We start from the raw sequence: 16,958 nt of genomic DNA, 5'->3' as shown, positions 1-16,958 counted from the left end.
GCTGGCGGCGACCGTGGCGGTGACGGTGGCGGCGGCGGCGCCGGGCCGGGGGACTCGCGGCGGCGGCGCTGGCCGGGGCTCGGGCCGGGGCCGGCCGCCCGGCAGCGGCAGCAGCGGCGGCGGCGGCGGCGGCGGCGGCGGGCGGAGGGGGCAGGGGAGGGGGCGGGGCCGGGGGAGCGGACGCCGCGGCGGCCTCTCCGCGCGGCGGCGGCGGCGGCGGCCAGGACGAGGCGGCGGCGACGGCGGCGCCGGCGGCGCGGGGGGCTCGGGCTCGGGCTGATGGCGGCGGCGGCCGCCACCCCCGGGGCTGTGCTCTCCCCGCGTCTGTGCGACAGCGACCCGGCTACGCCCGGAGCCCAGTCGCCGAAGGTGAGCGGGGCCGAGAGCGGGGAAGCCTCCGGCCTGTGGAGTTCCTGGGCTTGTCCCACCCCAGGGAACCTCCAACGGCGGCCCCTTGCCCCCGGGGACTCTAGCCCCCTTGGGGGCTGGGCGAGCTCGTGAGCTAGATGGGGTCGGGGGGCTCTGGAAAACAGGTGCGGGCGGGCAGGTTCCGGGAAGGGGGGGGGGAATCACCGGGTCCGAGCTGGGCCAGAAGCTGGTGGAAGTTGCCCGGAATATGCCCGTCAAACCTCTCTGAAAAAAGTGCGGCCCTAAGCTGTCAGCGACCCTGAAACTGAATATACGGAAGAGGAAAGGCAGGCCACTTTATGATTCCTAGTCCCCAAGTCTAGAAGACGGTACTTCTCCCTCTCCTTTTCCCCTCTGGGTTGTTATTGAGTGTTTTTTAAACTTCCCCTCTCCCCAAAATGTTCTCAGAAAGCCACAGAGGCACTTAATCGTTGTCCCAAATCCTAAAAAAGTATTCCTTGATCTGTGGTCCTATTTAATTTGTCCCCACTAGGGCGTCCGAGACTGGTTTCTCTAGTCTTGAAATATAATTTGATACATACTTGAGGCCCTTGAAATATTTTCAAGAGTTCAGGTTGCTATCTAGAAATGACTTTTTAATTAGGATTTTTTTTCTTCCTTTTTGTTTGTGGGGTTTGCTCGGTGTGAATATCAATTCGAATCTAAATTTGGTGTAGAGTTTTGAAGCTCCTGAATAATGAAACAGGAACTATAAAGTGGAAAGTTTTTCTAACTAATGTTTTTGGAATGTCCACTCGGATGAAGTCACATGTCCATTGGAGTATTGAAGTTACACTTGTAATTATTTTAAGCTGTTTATTAAATTTATAAGAAGTCATTAGTTTACTGGACAAATGAATATAGTATAACAGAAAAAGAACCTAATTTAGGAAATCTTTTTCATTCAAGACACTTTCTGTTTTACTATATAACTTTGTTTACAAAGAATCCTTTTTGGCTTTTTTGTAAAGGAATTAAACTTGTTCTCTTTAAACTTTGAGCCGGTCTAGCAAAAGCATTGAGAAGAACTTGCAAAAGGCAAATTTAGATTTGATGTTAGGAAAAAGTTAGAAATACTTAAAAGTGAAAGTCTTTCTGGAAGTAGTGCGTTTTCTTTCATTGACGGTTGCTGAATAACCATTCGTGCGATATGTTATTGTGTGGGAATTCTTTTTTATATCTTTTCTGTGAGAGCACTGGCCCAAATTGAAATGAACTTTCCCTCCCAAATAGAAATAGCTTTTTTCATTATTCATTATAAAGGGTGTAATGTCACAACAACGCTTTTGCATGCATTATTTTACTTGATTTCCAAATATTTGAATTAAGAAATTCAAATTCAAATTATCAATTGCATTACACGTGATCTCTGTTTAGCTTAGAATATGGAATGAGCCTAAGTCTGTAAGCCCTACGCTGCCCCTGACACATTAGCTTCATGACTGGGGAAGTCACTTAATCTTTAAGTGCCCTAGGCTACTTTTTAACACGTGTGTGTGTGTGTGTGTGTGTGTGTGTGTGTGTGTGTGTGTGTGTGTGTGTGTGTGTGGGGTGGTTAGTAGGTACTGAACTGCTTTAAGTGCAAGGTGTTTTCAGATTGGAAGTTTTATGTACAGTGAAATAAAAATGTAGTTTCTTCCTCTTCCCCACTCCTCCCGCCCTCAAGAAAATAAAAAACAAAGTCAGAAAAAGGTTCAGAGTTCTGATTTATCGAGCTAGAATTGAGATTTCACTGTGAATGGTGAAAGATACAAAATGCAATGCTCTTTCTACTACAATGTACAAAATAAATGTAATATATTTTAGTTTCATTTTTGAAATATTTGCTTAAATTTTCAGAACTGAGTCAATATTTTTTAAAAGTAGGCTAATTTTTTTTTTTTTTTTTTTTTTTTTTACAAATTACCAATCTTGGGGGAAATAAAGCCAGAATATGATAAAAAATTAATAAAGTATATGCTTGAAATAATACAAAAAATTGAAACAACATAAAATCATAAGACCATTTTGATATTTCTGACATTTTTATTTGCTTTTTGAAAAAATGAATTTTCTAAGTATAAACTAGAAAAATGGAGATCTTCCTATTTTGCAAGAGGAAGGAAAATGGACAAAATAAGAAATTTATTATTTTTAAATGAAAGGACAGAGAAAATACCCAAATGAGCATATATAATCTTAAATGTTAAAAAATTTTGTTGCTTAAAAGTCATGACTGAATTTGAAAGAGAGCAAATAGTTTTAAATAATTGAGATCTAGCAAATAAGTTGAAATATAGTAGTCAGATAATGAATAAGCCTTTACTGTATTTCAGGCTAAGCCTAGGGATATAAAGAAAGGCAAAAAAAAAAAAAAACCCTCATCTCAAGGAGTTCACATTCTAAGGGGAGAGCCAACTTATAAATAACTGATTAATAAGAAGGCCATCTCAAATTAAGGAAAGTATGCTTATAGATTTGGAAAAAAAATTTTTTTTCAGTTGAAATTCTTATACTTTGAAACCATGATTTCATTGGTATGGCCAACAGATCATTAACAGATTAACACAAATCCCAAATCCCATGGACAGCCTTAATGAACTTTCTCAAAAGTATGTGGCACAAAGGTTTTCTATCCTTAACTTTTGATTTTTACCATTATAACTGACCATTTTTTTTTTTTTTAGTTTCATAATCTTTATATTTTTAATAGCATTTTTATGTCTTGGTAATATTCTGTAGCCAACCTCATACTCACCATCAGTATCTCCATTGCCTTTTGAGTTATTTGTAATTTGTATTTTTTTTTTCCAATTTTGGTCTTCTTTTATTTACAATTACATAATATCATCAGGAGAATAATGTACAATGCTAAAGAGATACTAGACCAACATCAGCTAGAAGAGAGCAGGCCTAATCATATTTGGAAAACTACAGTGCTTTAAGAAAATAAGTTGTTACTGATTTAGTTTGTTTTTATGTCGATTACTTTTCCCACTAGGTCTCTCATCTCTTCCAGAGAATTATTTCTTAAAAGAAAAAAAGTTTGATAAAAATAACTAATAGATGAAGATAGTGGGTAATGCCATTCATAATGGTAGCAAGCACATAAGTGATCCTTTGAAGCATGGCCCATACTGAGAATACACTTCAACCTATGTTTTTGTAATGATGGAGGACCACAGGTATTGATTATGTAGAACTCAAAATATTTTAAAAAATAAATACTACTAACCACCAATATTTATGTAATGCTTTTAAATTTACAGTAGTTACTAAACATTTTTAAAAGCACTTGTGCCAAGTGCCAACCACTATATTAAATTCTAGAGGAAAAGGAAAAACAGTTCCTGCCTTCAAGGAGCTTGCAATCTAAGACAGCACTCCAAAGAAAGCTGAAAAGGTGGATGATGAGGTAACAGACATGGAAGCATGGTTTAAAAAAAAAAAAAAAAGCTAGAGAAAATATCTAAAGTAGTGTAACCAGCTGAGAAAGGAGAGCTGGATGTAGGTTAATTCATTTCACCATCTTAACACTCTAGGAGGTTGTTGATATTTTCCCCTATTTTACAGAAACCAAGGCAGAGATTTGCATGAGTCACACAGCTAATAAATATCTGAGATTGTCTTTCTGACTTATGTTTACTGACTGCTCTGTCCCCCCAACATATTGTTGGGTAGTTTTGTGGACTTTTCCCCCCTCTTTTAAAAGATAGTTCTCTGGGAGAAGTAGAAGTGAGGGATCCAGTTAGAAAAGTAATGATGTGTAAAGGTAAGTCAATTTTGTTTAAATTACTGTTTAGTTTTTCAAATTTCTGGTTTTTGCTAATGGCCCCACATGTGATGCCTATCCAATATATAAAAATATTTGTGTGTGTGTGTGTCTGTGTGTGTGTGTATACTGACTTGTTAAAATTTTCATGTGTCTGCTTGGCATAGTTTGGGCCATGCATTAATTAATATGACTGTACTCTACTAAGGATGACTGGTTGAACAGAGAATGAGTTTTGTAATCAAGAAATCTGACTTGAAATATAGGTTGTCAAAAGATGTATGATTCACTTATCTGTAAAATGGACATAATTTTTTTTAATAGCTATCTCAAAAGGTTATTAAAAAAGGTATATGAACAAGAGTTCAGGCTTGTTGTGTTAGTATAATGCACAGTGTAGTGATCCACATCTGTGAATAAGCATATCTGTAGAACCTTGGCATTAATGATAGCTCTTTTGTTTAGGCTCTGCATAAGACAGTGATGCTGGCAAACACTTTAAATAAGCATATGTGTTCCTATATACACTTTACTAAATGTCAATATTTAGATCATTAAAGTAGTCTTAGTGACTTATGTATAAAAGATATTTTGAGGAGGACCTTTAAAGGTGCATTTTTTTCTACTGTATTAAATAGTTTTTGAATAGATGTAGCTACATTTTGAATTTTTTTTGTCTGATTTATGATCAGGTTGGATGTAGAAGACTCTTTGAAAGCCTATCTTTATCATATTTTCATTCAAAATACTTTTAGAACATTCATAGGCCAGTTGATTATAAAAATGTTACAGATTGCATTTTACATATTTATATCTTTGGCCTCTTATTTCTGGATTATAATCTATTTTTCAACATCTTTCACTGATTTATACTAAATCCACTTTTGTACAGAATTCAAGTGTAATGGAATGTTTTCTTAATTTGGAGAAGCTTGTCAAGTTTTTAATAGAATTTCTCTTTATTCTTTATTACATGTTGGCACATAGGCTGAAATTGTCTTCCTAGTGGTCTCATCACTTATTAAGCTTACACATCACTCTTATGCTGCAAAGCAAGGGAATTAAGTGTCCAATGAATTGTTTTCTTTTGACTATATCTATATGATGAATTCAATTTTGCAAACTCATTTATGTAATTGTTTTACCTGTGACCCATTCTTCCACTTAGTTTCTTTACATCTTTTTTTCATTTATACTAAAAATGTCAGTATGGATAAGATTACTTTATCCTAAATTGTGTTGTCTCTAATTGTCTCAACTATTTACTGACTATACTGTGGAGGGAATTTTTATTCAAATACAGATTGGACCAAGTACATTACACTTGACATTCTGTGAAGTAGAAAGGGGCTGTACAGTACAGATAACCATTTTGTGGATTGGATTTTTTGGGGGGAGGGTGGTGGTATTTTTTCTTTTTTCTTTTTTTGCCTGTTTAGGACATTTCCTGAGACCAAAAAAAATATTCTTTATTTGGTCGTCAATCTCATGATTCTTTAAATTTAGCTATTTAGTTATTCTAATAAAATTTATCCAGACTTTGCCAATATGATAGAATCCGCCAAATTTTGAATCTTAATGACATAGCTTTTGACAACCTGGAGTCACAATAAGGCATCAGAGAAGGACTTCTTTAAAGAACTGTATAGATTTGAGTTACGTAAAAATAGAAATAGAGGCATTCATATATTTCACTTATCAGCTTGTTTATTATTACCTATTTATTTCCATCAGAGTTCTTCCTTAATGTCTTGCTGTGGTGTGGCAATGATTATCTCTTCTAAAGTTTGCCTAGTAAGTACAAGCCTTGGCAAGTTAGTCTAATATAGAAAGCCTTTGACACAGAGGTGCTTGTGCCATTCAGAAAGCTGCCTAGTTAAATTTGTAGAGGCTTATCACAAAAAGTTTAATGAATTATCTTGAGCACAAGCAACTCCTGAACACCCTATGTTAAGGCATGAAGTGGTTATAATCTTCTGTGATAAAGTGCTTAATACAAATGAATTCATTGTCTTTTGAAGTTGAAGCACAAATAAAAACCTTCTTTTGGCTATTTTCTTTGATTTAGTAGTTTCAGAGCAGATGAGAAGTTCATTCAGGAAACAATTTTATGTACTTTATCGTTCAACCTTGTGTGGTCTTCAAGAAAATGTGGTGTCTAAAATTTGCTATTAATTGCAACACAAATGCAAATTTCTAATTCAGTCCTTTCCGTGGTCTTCATTTTAAAACATAATGATAAGTAAATATTAGTCACCAAACAGCTGTCCCTTGGGCAATTCAAATTCAACTTGTCCAAAAAAGAACTCTTATCTTTCCCTCCAAGCTCACACCTCTTCTGAACGTCTACTTTTTTTTTTTTTTTAACTGAAAGCCAATAGTAATCTTCCAGTTAACAGTTAATTTATCCTTGGCGCTTCTCTCTTCACATCTAATCAGTTGCCAACTCTTCTAAATTCTGGTAGGTTTTGCCACTAAAACATAACATCTCTCATCTCTCACTTTCTGTTTGCTCTTATGGCTGATAACCTAATTCTAGGCTTCATCACCCCGGTTTTGACTATTTCAGCAGCTTTCTAATTGTTCTCTTTGTCTCAAGGTTTTACATTTTCCAGTCTGTCTTCCATGCAGGACAAGTCTGACCCTGTCACTTCTTGATTCAATAAACTTAAATGCTCTAATTCCTAGAAAAAGTTATAAGTTTATTGCTTCTGCTTCCACTCTCACTTCTCCACTTGTTTTAATTTGGCTTCCAACTTCATGGCTTAACTGAAGCTGCTCTTTCCAAAGTTAAACATCATTTGACATAATTGACTCATTCCCTCCTCTCATTTTCTAATTTCTGGGTTTTCATGTCGTTTTCTCTTGTTTCTCCTACCTATTTGACCACTTGTCTTCATCTCTGCCCTTTTACTGGACAGTATCCCCATTAATACCCCCTCTACTTCCTTCCCTTTCTCTTTCCCCTCCTCTTCCCATCTAATTTCCATTCTGTATTCTCTTAAACCCTCACTTGGTGACCTTATTGGCTCCAATGGGTTTAAAGTATCATCTATATGCAAGTCTGGTCATCTTTCCTAAATTGCAAATTCTGTGTAACAAACTGCCTGTTGGACATTTCACATTGCCCCAGAAGGGATAGATAATATTTTTATTTTAATTTCTTCTAATCTCAGATCCTGTTAGTGCTTTGGACTTGATAGGAACACTGCTGGGTATATGTGTATTGCATATAGCTATATACAATGTTTGTTTATTTGTTTTTATGGTTTATTCTGGTTTTAATTAAGATTTTTTTCTTCTGCTGCTCTTAAAGCTCTTAAATGTTTCAGTTCCCAGCATCCTATTTATAATGAGGGAATCCATTGTTCTAAGCCAACAGAGGATTATTAATATTAAATGAATTGTTTATATTTTATTATTCATGTTGATGAACAAGTAGGTAATGTTTGTGAAAGTTATTTTTTGCCACCCAACTTTTCAGCTCAACAAAGTTCAATTTACTAACATTGCCTTTATTAAACCATTGCCAAGTCCTGGGGCTCTATTCTATATTTATAGCATAGTTCTAGGATCTGAGTTAAGATACAGAGATCAATAAAACATGATCCCAGTTCTGGAGTTTACAGGCTTATAGCTAGATACATTATAAACAAGATAGATAAATTCATGAGACATTTAAACAAATTTATTATGTAGCATTCTAATGGAAGAGACTTGAATGTCATAAAAAAAAAGTAAAAAATTATTTAAACTTTGAAATAGTAGGCAAGAGATCTACATATTCTGGCTGGTTTAGGTTTGTGAGGTCAAAACCTTACTTATTCTCCTTTGTCCAGCTCTAACCCAAATTTCCTTTGTTTTACAATATACTAAATAGTTGTGCAAAGAAGGCCATTCACCGAAGAAAATCTATGAAAGGAATTTTATATAGATATAGATACCACACACACCTGCACACACACACACACACACACACACACACGATACATACATACGCTTATGAGTTTTCATAGTCTTAAAGTTGGCCAGTAATCCAGCAATCAGGAAATCAGGTATTGGTATCTATGGTGATTCTGTTGAGAAATTACTGGAATTCAAAAGTTAAGGGGTAGACACAAGTCTGGGATGGGCAATTATCAAAGAAGAGAAAAATGTCTTTTAGAAAGCCCTCAGTCCTAAAGTCCCTTGTTTATTCTTTTCCCTTTCTTAAATCTTAAATTATAGGATGATACTGAAGAAAATTCCAATGATGGCACCCAGCCATCCAAAAGGAGGCGAATGGGCTCAGGAGACAGCTCTCGGAGTTGTGAAACTTCAAGTCAGGACCTTGGGTATTAACATTTTATTATATAATGATATTTTAATGGTGTTTTGTATTTTTCTTTGCTTTTGTATTATTTTGTCTTTTTGTGTTAGTTAGCCATTAGTAGTATTATTTCATTCTTATTTCTAACTAGTTTCATGGTCTTTATAATATGATTTTAGTTTGGTTGGTCTCCTTACTATCCTTTACATTTATTCAATTCCATTCAGTAAATAGTTATTAAATATCTACAGTGAGGTGAATAACTGCCCTTCCTTGTCTATTCTTTCTTCTATAAATGCCTTTTAGCTTCTTTAATCAGTTGAGTGAACTTGTTTCTTCTTCAGAAGGAAATTTGATTCACATCATTATTACTGTCTTACAGCATTTGAAGGGCTTTTATGTAGAAGATAAGTCTATAAAAATAGATCTTAGTTTAATGGATCTGAAGGTTTCAAAAAAGATAAATTTAGGTTTTAGTGGGAAAAAAAATTCCACTAACATTCAAGAATTTTTCAGAATAGGAATGCCTTTTTTTGGGAGGTAGGAGTTTACCTTCATTTAAGGTCTGTAGCTAAAGGCTGCCTAACCCACTGGTCGAGATTCTTACACTGTTTAGAAGGTCAATTCTAGGCCCTTCTAGCCTCAGAGAGTCTGTAATTATGTTTCTGTTTGTAGGAACTCATTTCTCTTTTTTATTTTGGCCTAGGTCTCACAGATAGAAGTAAAATGAGTTGCTTGAGGTTATAGTTAAGGAGAGCCAAAGTTTTTGTAATTCTTTACAAATCTGTTATGTTTACCTTTTTAGATTTTGGACTCATAAACTCAACCATAACAGAGTTGATAATTAGTAATAATGAGAAAATTTTATTCATTTAACATATGTTATAGATAAGGTGCAATCTCACTTAGACTATTATAATAGCCTAATAAGTGATCCCTCTGCTTATAGTTTGTCCCAACAAGTTCATCTTCCAAACAGGTGGTAAATTCCTAAAGCAGAAGCCTGCCCTTATCACTATTTTGCTCAAGAAGTTTCAGAGATTCCTTAATGCATCTAATATAAAAGGCAAATATCTTTCTAGCATTTCAAACCTCTCACAATTTGATGCCTACTTGTCCTTCAAAACTGATTTTACATTTCTCCTCATAAACTTTATGCTATATACTTTTTTTTGCCATAACCTGTATTTGTACTGGCTTTCCCTGTAATGCATTTTTAAGGTTCACTTCGAATACTTCCTCTTTATTTTTAACCTTTGCTCTTTCTCTCAGTTGTTATTACCTGTCTTCTCCCCAAATTATATTTGTTTTGTATGCATTTTGTACAGTTTTATTATGTATGCCTGTTCTTCCCTCCCCAAATAGAATGTCAGATCTTGAGAGCATGAACAATATCATTTTTGTCCTTTTATTCCCATTGTCTTCACAGTCTCTTTTTTGTTCAATAAATATTGTAATTGTGGAGTGAAGTTTAATTGCGAAAAGCTCCTTAGAAGAATAGATTTCTTGAATTGAAAGATGAGGGACATAGTTTAGTGAAGAAAAAATGTAATTCTATTTTCTTCTGTTTATCATTTTCTCTCTCTTTAATCTTGCTCTTCCTCAAAATCTGTTTTGCTTCTGACCAGTGCCTCCCTTGTTCTACCTTCCTTTTTGTCATCTTTGTAAACCCCTCCCCCACAATATCTTTTATCCCCTTCCCCTCCTATTTGTTTATTGGGCAAGATTGATTTATATGTACAGCTGAATGTGTATGTATATTTTTCTCTTTTTGAATGAGTTCCCATGAAAGTGAAGTTGAAGTGTTGCACACCATAACCCTCGGTTTCTTCTATACTGTAAAATCTCTTCCTTGTGTGCCTCTGTCATGATAAAAATTTCTGCAGTCTCCTTCTTTTTCCTTCTCCCAATCCCTACTCTTACTCTACTTATGAAGACTACCTCTAACTACCCTAGTAGTGATAGTGTTTAGGTGTTACATGTTTTATCTTCTCATATTAGAATGTAAACAGTTTAACTTTATTGAGTTCCTTATGATTACTCTTCCATTTTTTTTTTTTTTTTTATGTTTCTCTTGAGTCTTGTGCTTGAATTTCAAAATTTCTATTCAGCTCTGATCTTTTCATCAGGAATGCTAATTCATTAATTGTTCATTTTTTTCCCCCTGAAGGATTATGCTCAGTTTTACTGGGTAGGTTATTCTTGGTTTATAATTCTTTTTGTCTTCTGGAATATCATATTCTAAGCCTTCTGCTCCTTAAAAATTGAAGTTGCTAAATTGCTTCTTTCTGCTTATTCTACTAAATATTAAATACTATAAATTATTATTATATTAAATTATAAGAATACTAAGTATTTTCTCCTTGACCTGAGAACCCTGGAATTCAGTTGTGATGTTTCTGGGAGTTTTTGTTTTTGGATCTCTTAAAAGTGGTGATCAGTTAGATTCTTTCAATTTCTATTTTCCTCCTCTGAATCTAAGATATCAGAGTAGTTTTCCTTAATAATTTCTTGAAAGATAATGTCTAGGTTCATTTTTTTAATCATGGCTTTCAGGTAGTCCACTAATAACTTTTTTTTTTGAGGCAACTGTGACTTATATAGGAACACACTATGTTTCTAGTAAGTATCTGAGGTGGGATTTTAATTCATGTTCTCCTGATTCCTTGATGCTCTATTCACTGTGCCATCTAGCTGTTTATAGTCCACAGATTCTTAAATTCTCTCTCCTAGATCTATTTCCCAGATTGTTTTACCAATTAAATATTTCACATTTTCTTCTATTTTTTTCATTCTTTTGATTTTGTTTTGTTTTGTTTCCTGATGCCTTATGGAGTCATTAGGTTCCATTTGCCCCATTCTAATTTTTAAAGAATTATTCTTCAGTGAGCTTTTGTACTTCTTTTTCTATTTGGTCAGTTGTGCTTTGTTGTGAAGTCTGGGCTAGCTCCCTGTAGGCGGCAGGGTCGCCAGAGTCAGGATAAGCAAAAGTTCTTGGTCTTTAGGGGGAGGAGTGAAGGAGATATACAAAACTGCCACAAGCTCTTCACCAGCCTCCCTTTTCCTGGTCCTCCTGCAAAGTGAGTCTGGCTTGTCTCACTCCACCCACCAGCTAGCATGGAATAGTAAGAAGGGCCATTTTTCCAAACACATGCTAAAAGAGTTATTGTCTAATAAGTATTTAGCCTTAAGGGCTCAATTGTCTGATTCAAGCACACCTTTTAAGATATTCAGCCCTTTATACTTTGTAAAGAGTTCTTTTCCTCAGTGAATTTTGTATCTTTTTCTTTGACTTATTCCATTTTTTAAGGTGTTCTTTCCTTCAATAAATTTTTGTGCCTCTTGTTATTAGATCAGTTCTGTTTTTTAAGGTATTATTTTCTTCTGTATTTTTTTTTTTTAGTTTGTTTCTGTTTTACCAAGCTGCTAATATTATTTTCATAATTTTCTTATATCATTCTCATTTATTTCCCCAAATTTCCCCCCATCACTCATCTCTTTCTTTAATTCTTTCAGAAATTCTTTTTGGCTTGGGTTCAGTTAGCATTTTTCTTTGAGGTTTTGCATGTACCTGTTTTCATGTTGTTGCCTTATTTTGTGTTTTTGTCTTGGTCTTCCCTGTCATAGTAGTAGCTTTTTATGATCAACTTCTTACTGTTTTGTTTCCTCATTTGAACTTTGTATTAAAATTATGCTTTGCCATGCTTCAGACTTTTCGATTTTGTTATTTTCAGACCTAGTTTTATGGAGTCTGCAAATTTTTGATAATTCCAAGGTGGTGTATTCCAGGAACTGGTGTGGTCATTATTATCTTGGTCTGTGCTCTGATCTTTATTTAGGAAGGACCCTGCTCCTTTGCAGGCTGAAGTTCTAACTTTCTTCTTGGCCTGGAACTATGACCAGACCTATCTTACAGCCGCAAGTGCTAATGTTCCTCTCTGCCCTAGAATTGAGATTAGACTTCCTTCTTCCTTGTGCCACAAGTGCACCTCTCCACTGCAACCCCAAATGTCACATGGTCAAATAGATGCCAATCAGTGCCAACTGTACCCTATGTCATCAAAATTAGCTGATCTCTATACTTTTCATGAGCTGAGATGTTCTGAAGCTGCTACTGCTGCTAGTAATACCAGTGTTGTGGTCACTTTCAAGAAACATTTAATAACTTTCCATTGCCTATATGACAGAATAAAAACTTATTTTCATAGTATCCAAAGCCCTCTATGCCCTGACTCCAACCTCTTTTCCCCAGATATATTTAACACTACCTTTGACATATACTCTGATCCAAATAGCCTGGTTCCAATCTTGTTTTACATTCTTCTGCTTCCATGCATTTATAAACACTTTTCTCATGCCTCTTAATAGACTTCATGCACATCTCAAACTATTAAAGTCATTATGTTCTTTCAGAGCTCAACTTTCAGTGACCATTAGCCTTATTTTCCACTCTTCCTACCCAGTCTCCTTCTGACAATGTTCTTGCCCTCGTAAAACATCATGGATCTTTCCTTTATCTTTATCTAAACACCTTATCTTTTATTATATTTTTATTCCTGTTCATATATAACCAAGCAGAGGGTAGAGACTTTTTAAAAATTTCTATATCCCAAATACTTAACACAATATCTAAAACGTAATAAAAATTTGTTGAACTGAAACAAATTATACAAGTAAAATTGTGCCACTAATTATTCTTTGGTTATTTTATGCATAAGATTTGAAATGGTCTGTAGACTATTGCAAATACTTTTGAATAGCAAATGATTTGGTGATAAATCTTCATTCTTTGAAAGAGTTGATTTTCTGAAATGTCCAAATATCATTTTAAGTCAAGACTGATGAAGTGATTGGTCAAGCTCTTATAAGCCACCTTTGTGGTTAAAGTTCAAGGTACAAGACTTTCTTTGGTGATTTGTGAGCTGGAAAATAATTCCAAAGAAGTGTGAGTATCCTAAGTATTTTGAGCAACTGCAGTGTCTTTGAAATAAATTTATAATGCCACAAAGTAACTCCTTTGAATGAAAAGTCATTAGATGTAGATGTTTGTGATGTATTGCGTGTTCATACATAACATTTTTATGTTTTATATAATTTTGTACATTTTATATGTGTCATGACATAATTGATGGAAGAATCTCTTTGAAATCAGGAAACGTGGGTTCAGATGTTTCCTTTAATACATTGTAGCAGTGTGACCATTGGCAAGTAAGTCCTTTTAGGTGCCTGGCCCTCCTGGGAAGTTCTTTTAAGATTTTAAGTTACATCTGAATTACTGGTCTTTATTGGTAGAGGTTGTTTTCATAAAGGGAGTTCCTTTTGTGGTTGAAATAGGCAGTTTTAGCTCCATATGGGTAGGTATTTTTATATGTACAAAATCCAAATGTGAATAATATACAGATAATCATAAATCAACAATACAACAGCACAAAGAAATTTAGTATGCATGCATAGACATACATAAATGTATACAATGTACTTTTTGTATTTGTGTGTACATATAAACGTATAATACACATTTGGTACATATGTGTATATATGTACATCATACATGTATATATGTGTGTATGTATACATACATACATACATATATATATATATAACATTTTAAGTCCCATTTCACTTATGTCTCATTTATATTTAAAAAAATGTTATTAACTTCAGAAATAGGAAACTTCTGCCTGTTTGGGTCTCTTAGGGAATTGAATGTAGTAATGTATATGCCCTTAGTACTCAATAAATCTGTTTCTTTGTGACTATGCTTTCTTTAAAAGGCAGGTGTGAAGCACATTTTAAAGTGTTAAACTTCTTTTCTTCTAGCTAATAAGTCTAAAAATGGAATCGGCATAAACCCAGAAAACTAGATTGCTGCTCTTATCTATTCTAGATTTATATGGATAAGACTAGTAATTTTAAGGGCCATGTTTGACTTCTGGATTTGGTGAGCCATAGTATCAGAACAATTGGTTTCATTTCATAGACCTGTTTTGTGATGATATTAATTGATACGTTTTTATTTCTTGACACCTGATGGGGGAAGAAAAAACTGAATGCTTTTTTAGGTGTCAAATTAACTTGACTGACTTTGGTTATGAAATTTGATATAAAGAATGGAGATGAGAGGCCAGTGAGGCAAATTTGGCAACTAGGGTTCCTGGAGTCAGGAGGACCTGATTTCAAATCTATCCTTGGATACTTACTAGCTTTTTTACCTGACAAGTCATTTAACCTTTGTTTGTTCCAGGTTTTTATGGTGGTTGTGATGATTAAATGAAATATCTGTAAATTATTGAACATAGGAAGAGTTATGTAATTTCTAGCTGTCATTATTAATTTTGTTCTGTGAACTTAGGTGTTTTGCTAAAAAATACATCTGCCCATCCTTTTTTTTTTAAAAAAGCAACTACTATGTGTGTACGTATGTATGTATGTATGTGTGTATACAAATCAATATAGTAACTATTTTCAAAACCCAAAATTGAGACAAATGATTTTCTTTTTACAAAATTTATTTTCTTGAATTTTATCTTTTGCAGAAAATCCAGGATGTATAGTCATCTGTGCCATGTGATAATGTCAATTTTATGGGGCTTTTTTGTTTGGTGTATTATTTTTCTCCTTTATTTCCTTTCCTCATTTATCCTAATACATTGGAAGTCAACAAATTTTACACATGTAGCAGACTTACTGGAAACAAAGTACTTAGAATTTGATTTGTAATAATAGTGTTTTCAAAATATTACTCACTTAAATAATAAAAAGTTTATTTAAAACCTAATTTTTTTTTTTCATTTAATGTATCTCTGCTTAGCTTTAGCTACTTTCCTGCAGAAAATCTCATAGAATACAAATGGCCACCTGATGAAACAGGAGAATACTATATGCTTCAGGAACAAGTCAGTGAATACTTGGGTGTGACCTCCTTTAAACGAAAATATCCAGGTACTTAGGATTCTAGTTTCTTTAGGAGAGCAAATCTCATCTGTAGCAAAATAACTTTTTAAATTTTATATTGTCATTTCAATATTATCCAGGTGTGGATGAGTCACAATACATTTAAAATTTATTTCTATTTGACTTTCTGATTATGGCTATCAACAAGCATCTGGGATGTTTCTCTCAAGAGTTTGTATGTTTAGAAAAAATGTTAATTAGAACATAATTAAGAAAACCAATCGAAGAAAAATTACAAGCATTTGATATGCAGATGTTTTTGCCACTGTTTTAGATTATCTATGCCAGTATTTTTCCACTGCCTGCATGGAATTATGGTGACAATTTAAGATAGCTCTACTTTGGAGATCAAAGTAAATAACTCATCATTTCATGCAGTTATACATTATGCCTTCTTTTATTAGGATTATTATATATGAATTTTTAAATTTTAATTTTAAAATTTCAATTATGATTTCAAATTGGTAGAATTAATTGGGCTCAAAGAGTAGCCAATAATGGGTTGAAAATGTGTAGAAAGGGGTCACCAGAAGATCCCAATGACTTGGATATGTTGACATAGTTATTAAACTGGTAAATCAGAGGAATGTTGTAGATAGTTTACTTAGATTTTAACAAATTAGTTGACAACTTTCTCATTCTTCTTATGAAAGATATATGGGCTAAAGGAAAGTACAGTTAGGTAGATTTGAATTTGGTGAAATATCTAGAAAGAAATGATCATTAAATAGTTTTATGCCAGTTAAGAATTTCTAGTAGATAGCCTAAGAGATCTATGTTTGACTCTTTGCTGCCTAACATCTTTGCATTGACTTTGATAAAAGCGTGGAAGAATGTTTATCAAATTTTTGGGAGAGTTTTGTACCTTGTCTGAAAAAGATTGAAGGATTTAAGTGGAGATTCAGCTTGATATAATTTGGGAATGTGACATGGCAGCCAAAAAAATGGATTTGGTTTTTGGCTTCAATGAGAAATATAATATTGAGAACCAAAGGGGATGATAGTATCATTTTGTGTATCATGTATTTTCATTTTAAGCATTTTCATATTTGTCATGTTGTGCAAGAAAAATCATGCTAAAAGGGAAAAAAAGCACAAGAAAGAAATGAACAAATAAACAAAGGTGAAAATAATATGTTTTAATCAACATTCAGTCTCCATAGTTATCTTTCTGCATGTGGATGACATTTTCTATCCCAAGTCTTTTGGACTAAACTCCACATCTTAAGATAGGCGTTGACATGTTGGAAAGCATATAGAGAATTGTAACGTAGCTAAGATGATGAAAGGCCTTGAAGTTATGTCTTGAAGGTTTGGTTGAAGAAACTGGGGTATTTAAGTGTGAAGAATAGGAGAGACATGGTAGCTATTTTCATATATGTGAAGGGCTGTCACAAGGAAGAGGAATCACACTTGTTTGGCTTTAGAGCATACCTAGGAATAGTGCATTAGAAGATACAAAAAGAAAAATTGATGTGAGGAAAAACTTTCTAATATTTGAAATTATTGAAAAGTATAATGGGTTGCCTTGGGAGG

General features: G+C 34.5%; 1 protein-coding gene across 5 annotated transcripts in view; it reads left to right on the top strand.

Moving 5' to 3' along the window:
- Positions 1-241: 241 nt before the first annotated feature.
- PHF10 (PHD finger protein 10) overlaps positions 242-16,958 on the top strand; it is a 29,666-nt gene continuing 12,949 nt past the window's right edge. For 2 of the 5 annotated variants that reach the window (XM_051998160.1, XM_051998159.1), the window contains exons 1-4: positions 242-369; positions 5,894-5,953; positions 8,387-8,493; positions 15,280-15,410. In XM_051998160.1, the coding sequence (XP_051854120.1) occupies positions 280-369; positions 5,894-5,953; positions 8,387-8,493; positions 15,280-15,410 (388 nt within the window). In that variant the 5' untranslated portion in view covers positions 242-279. The remainder of the gene's footprint in view (positions 370-5,893; positions 5,954-8,386; positions 8,494-15,279; positions 15,411-16,958) is intronic. The other 3 variants (XM_051998162.1, XM_051998161.1, XM_051998163.1) reach the window with 2 other exon arrangements.

The sequence above is a fragment of the Antechinus flavipes genome, chromosome 4 (genome assembly GCF_016432865.1).
Source record: "Antechinus flavipes isolate AdamAnt ecotype Samford, QLD, Australia chromosome 4, AdamAnt_v2, whole genome shotgun sequence".
In the NCBI taxonomy this organism is placed as follows: Eukaryota; Metazoa; Chordata; class Mammalia; order Dasyuromorphia; family Dasyuridae; genus Antechinus; species Antechinus flavipes.
Note: the sequence above shows the minus strand (reverse complement) of the source record. Positions and strands in the feature narration are given on the sequence as shown.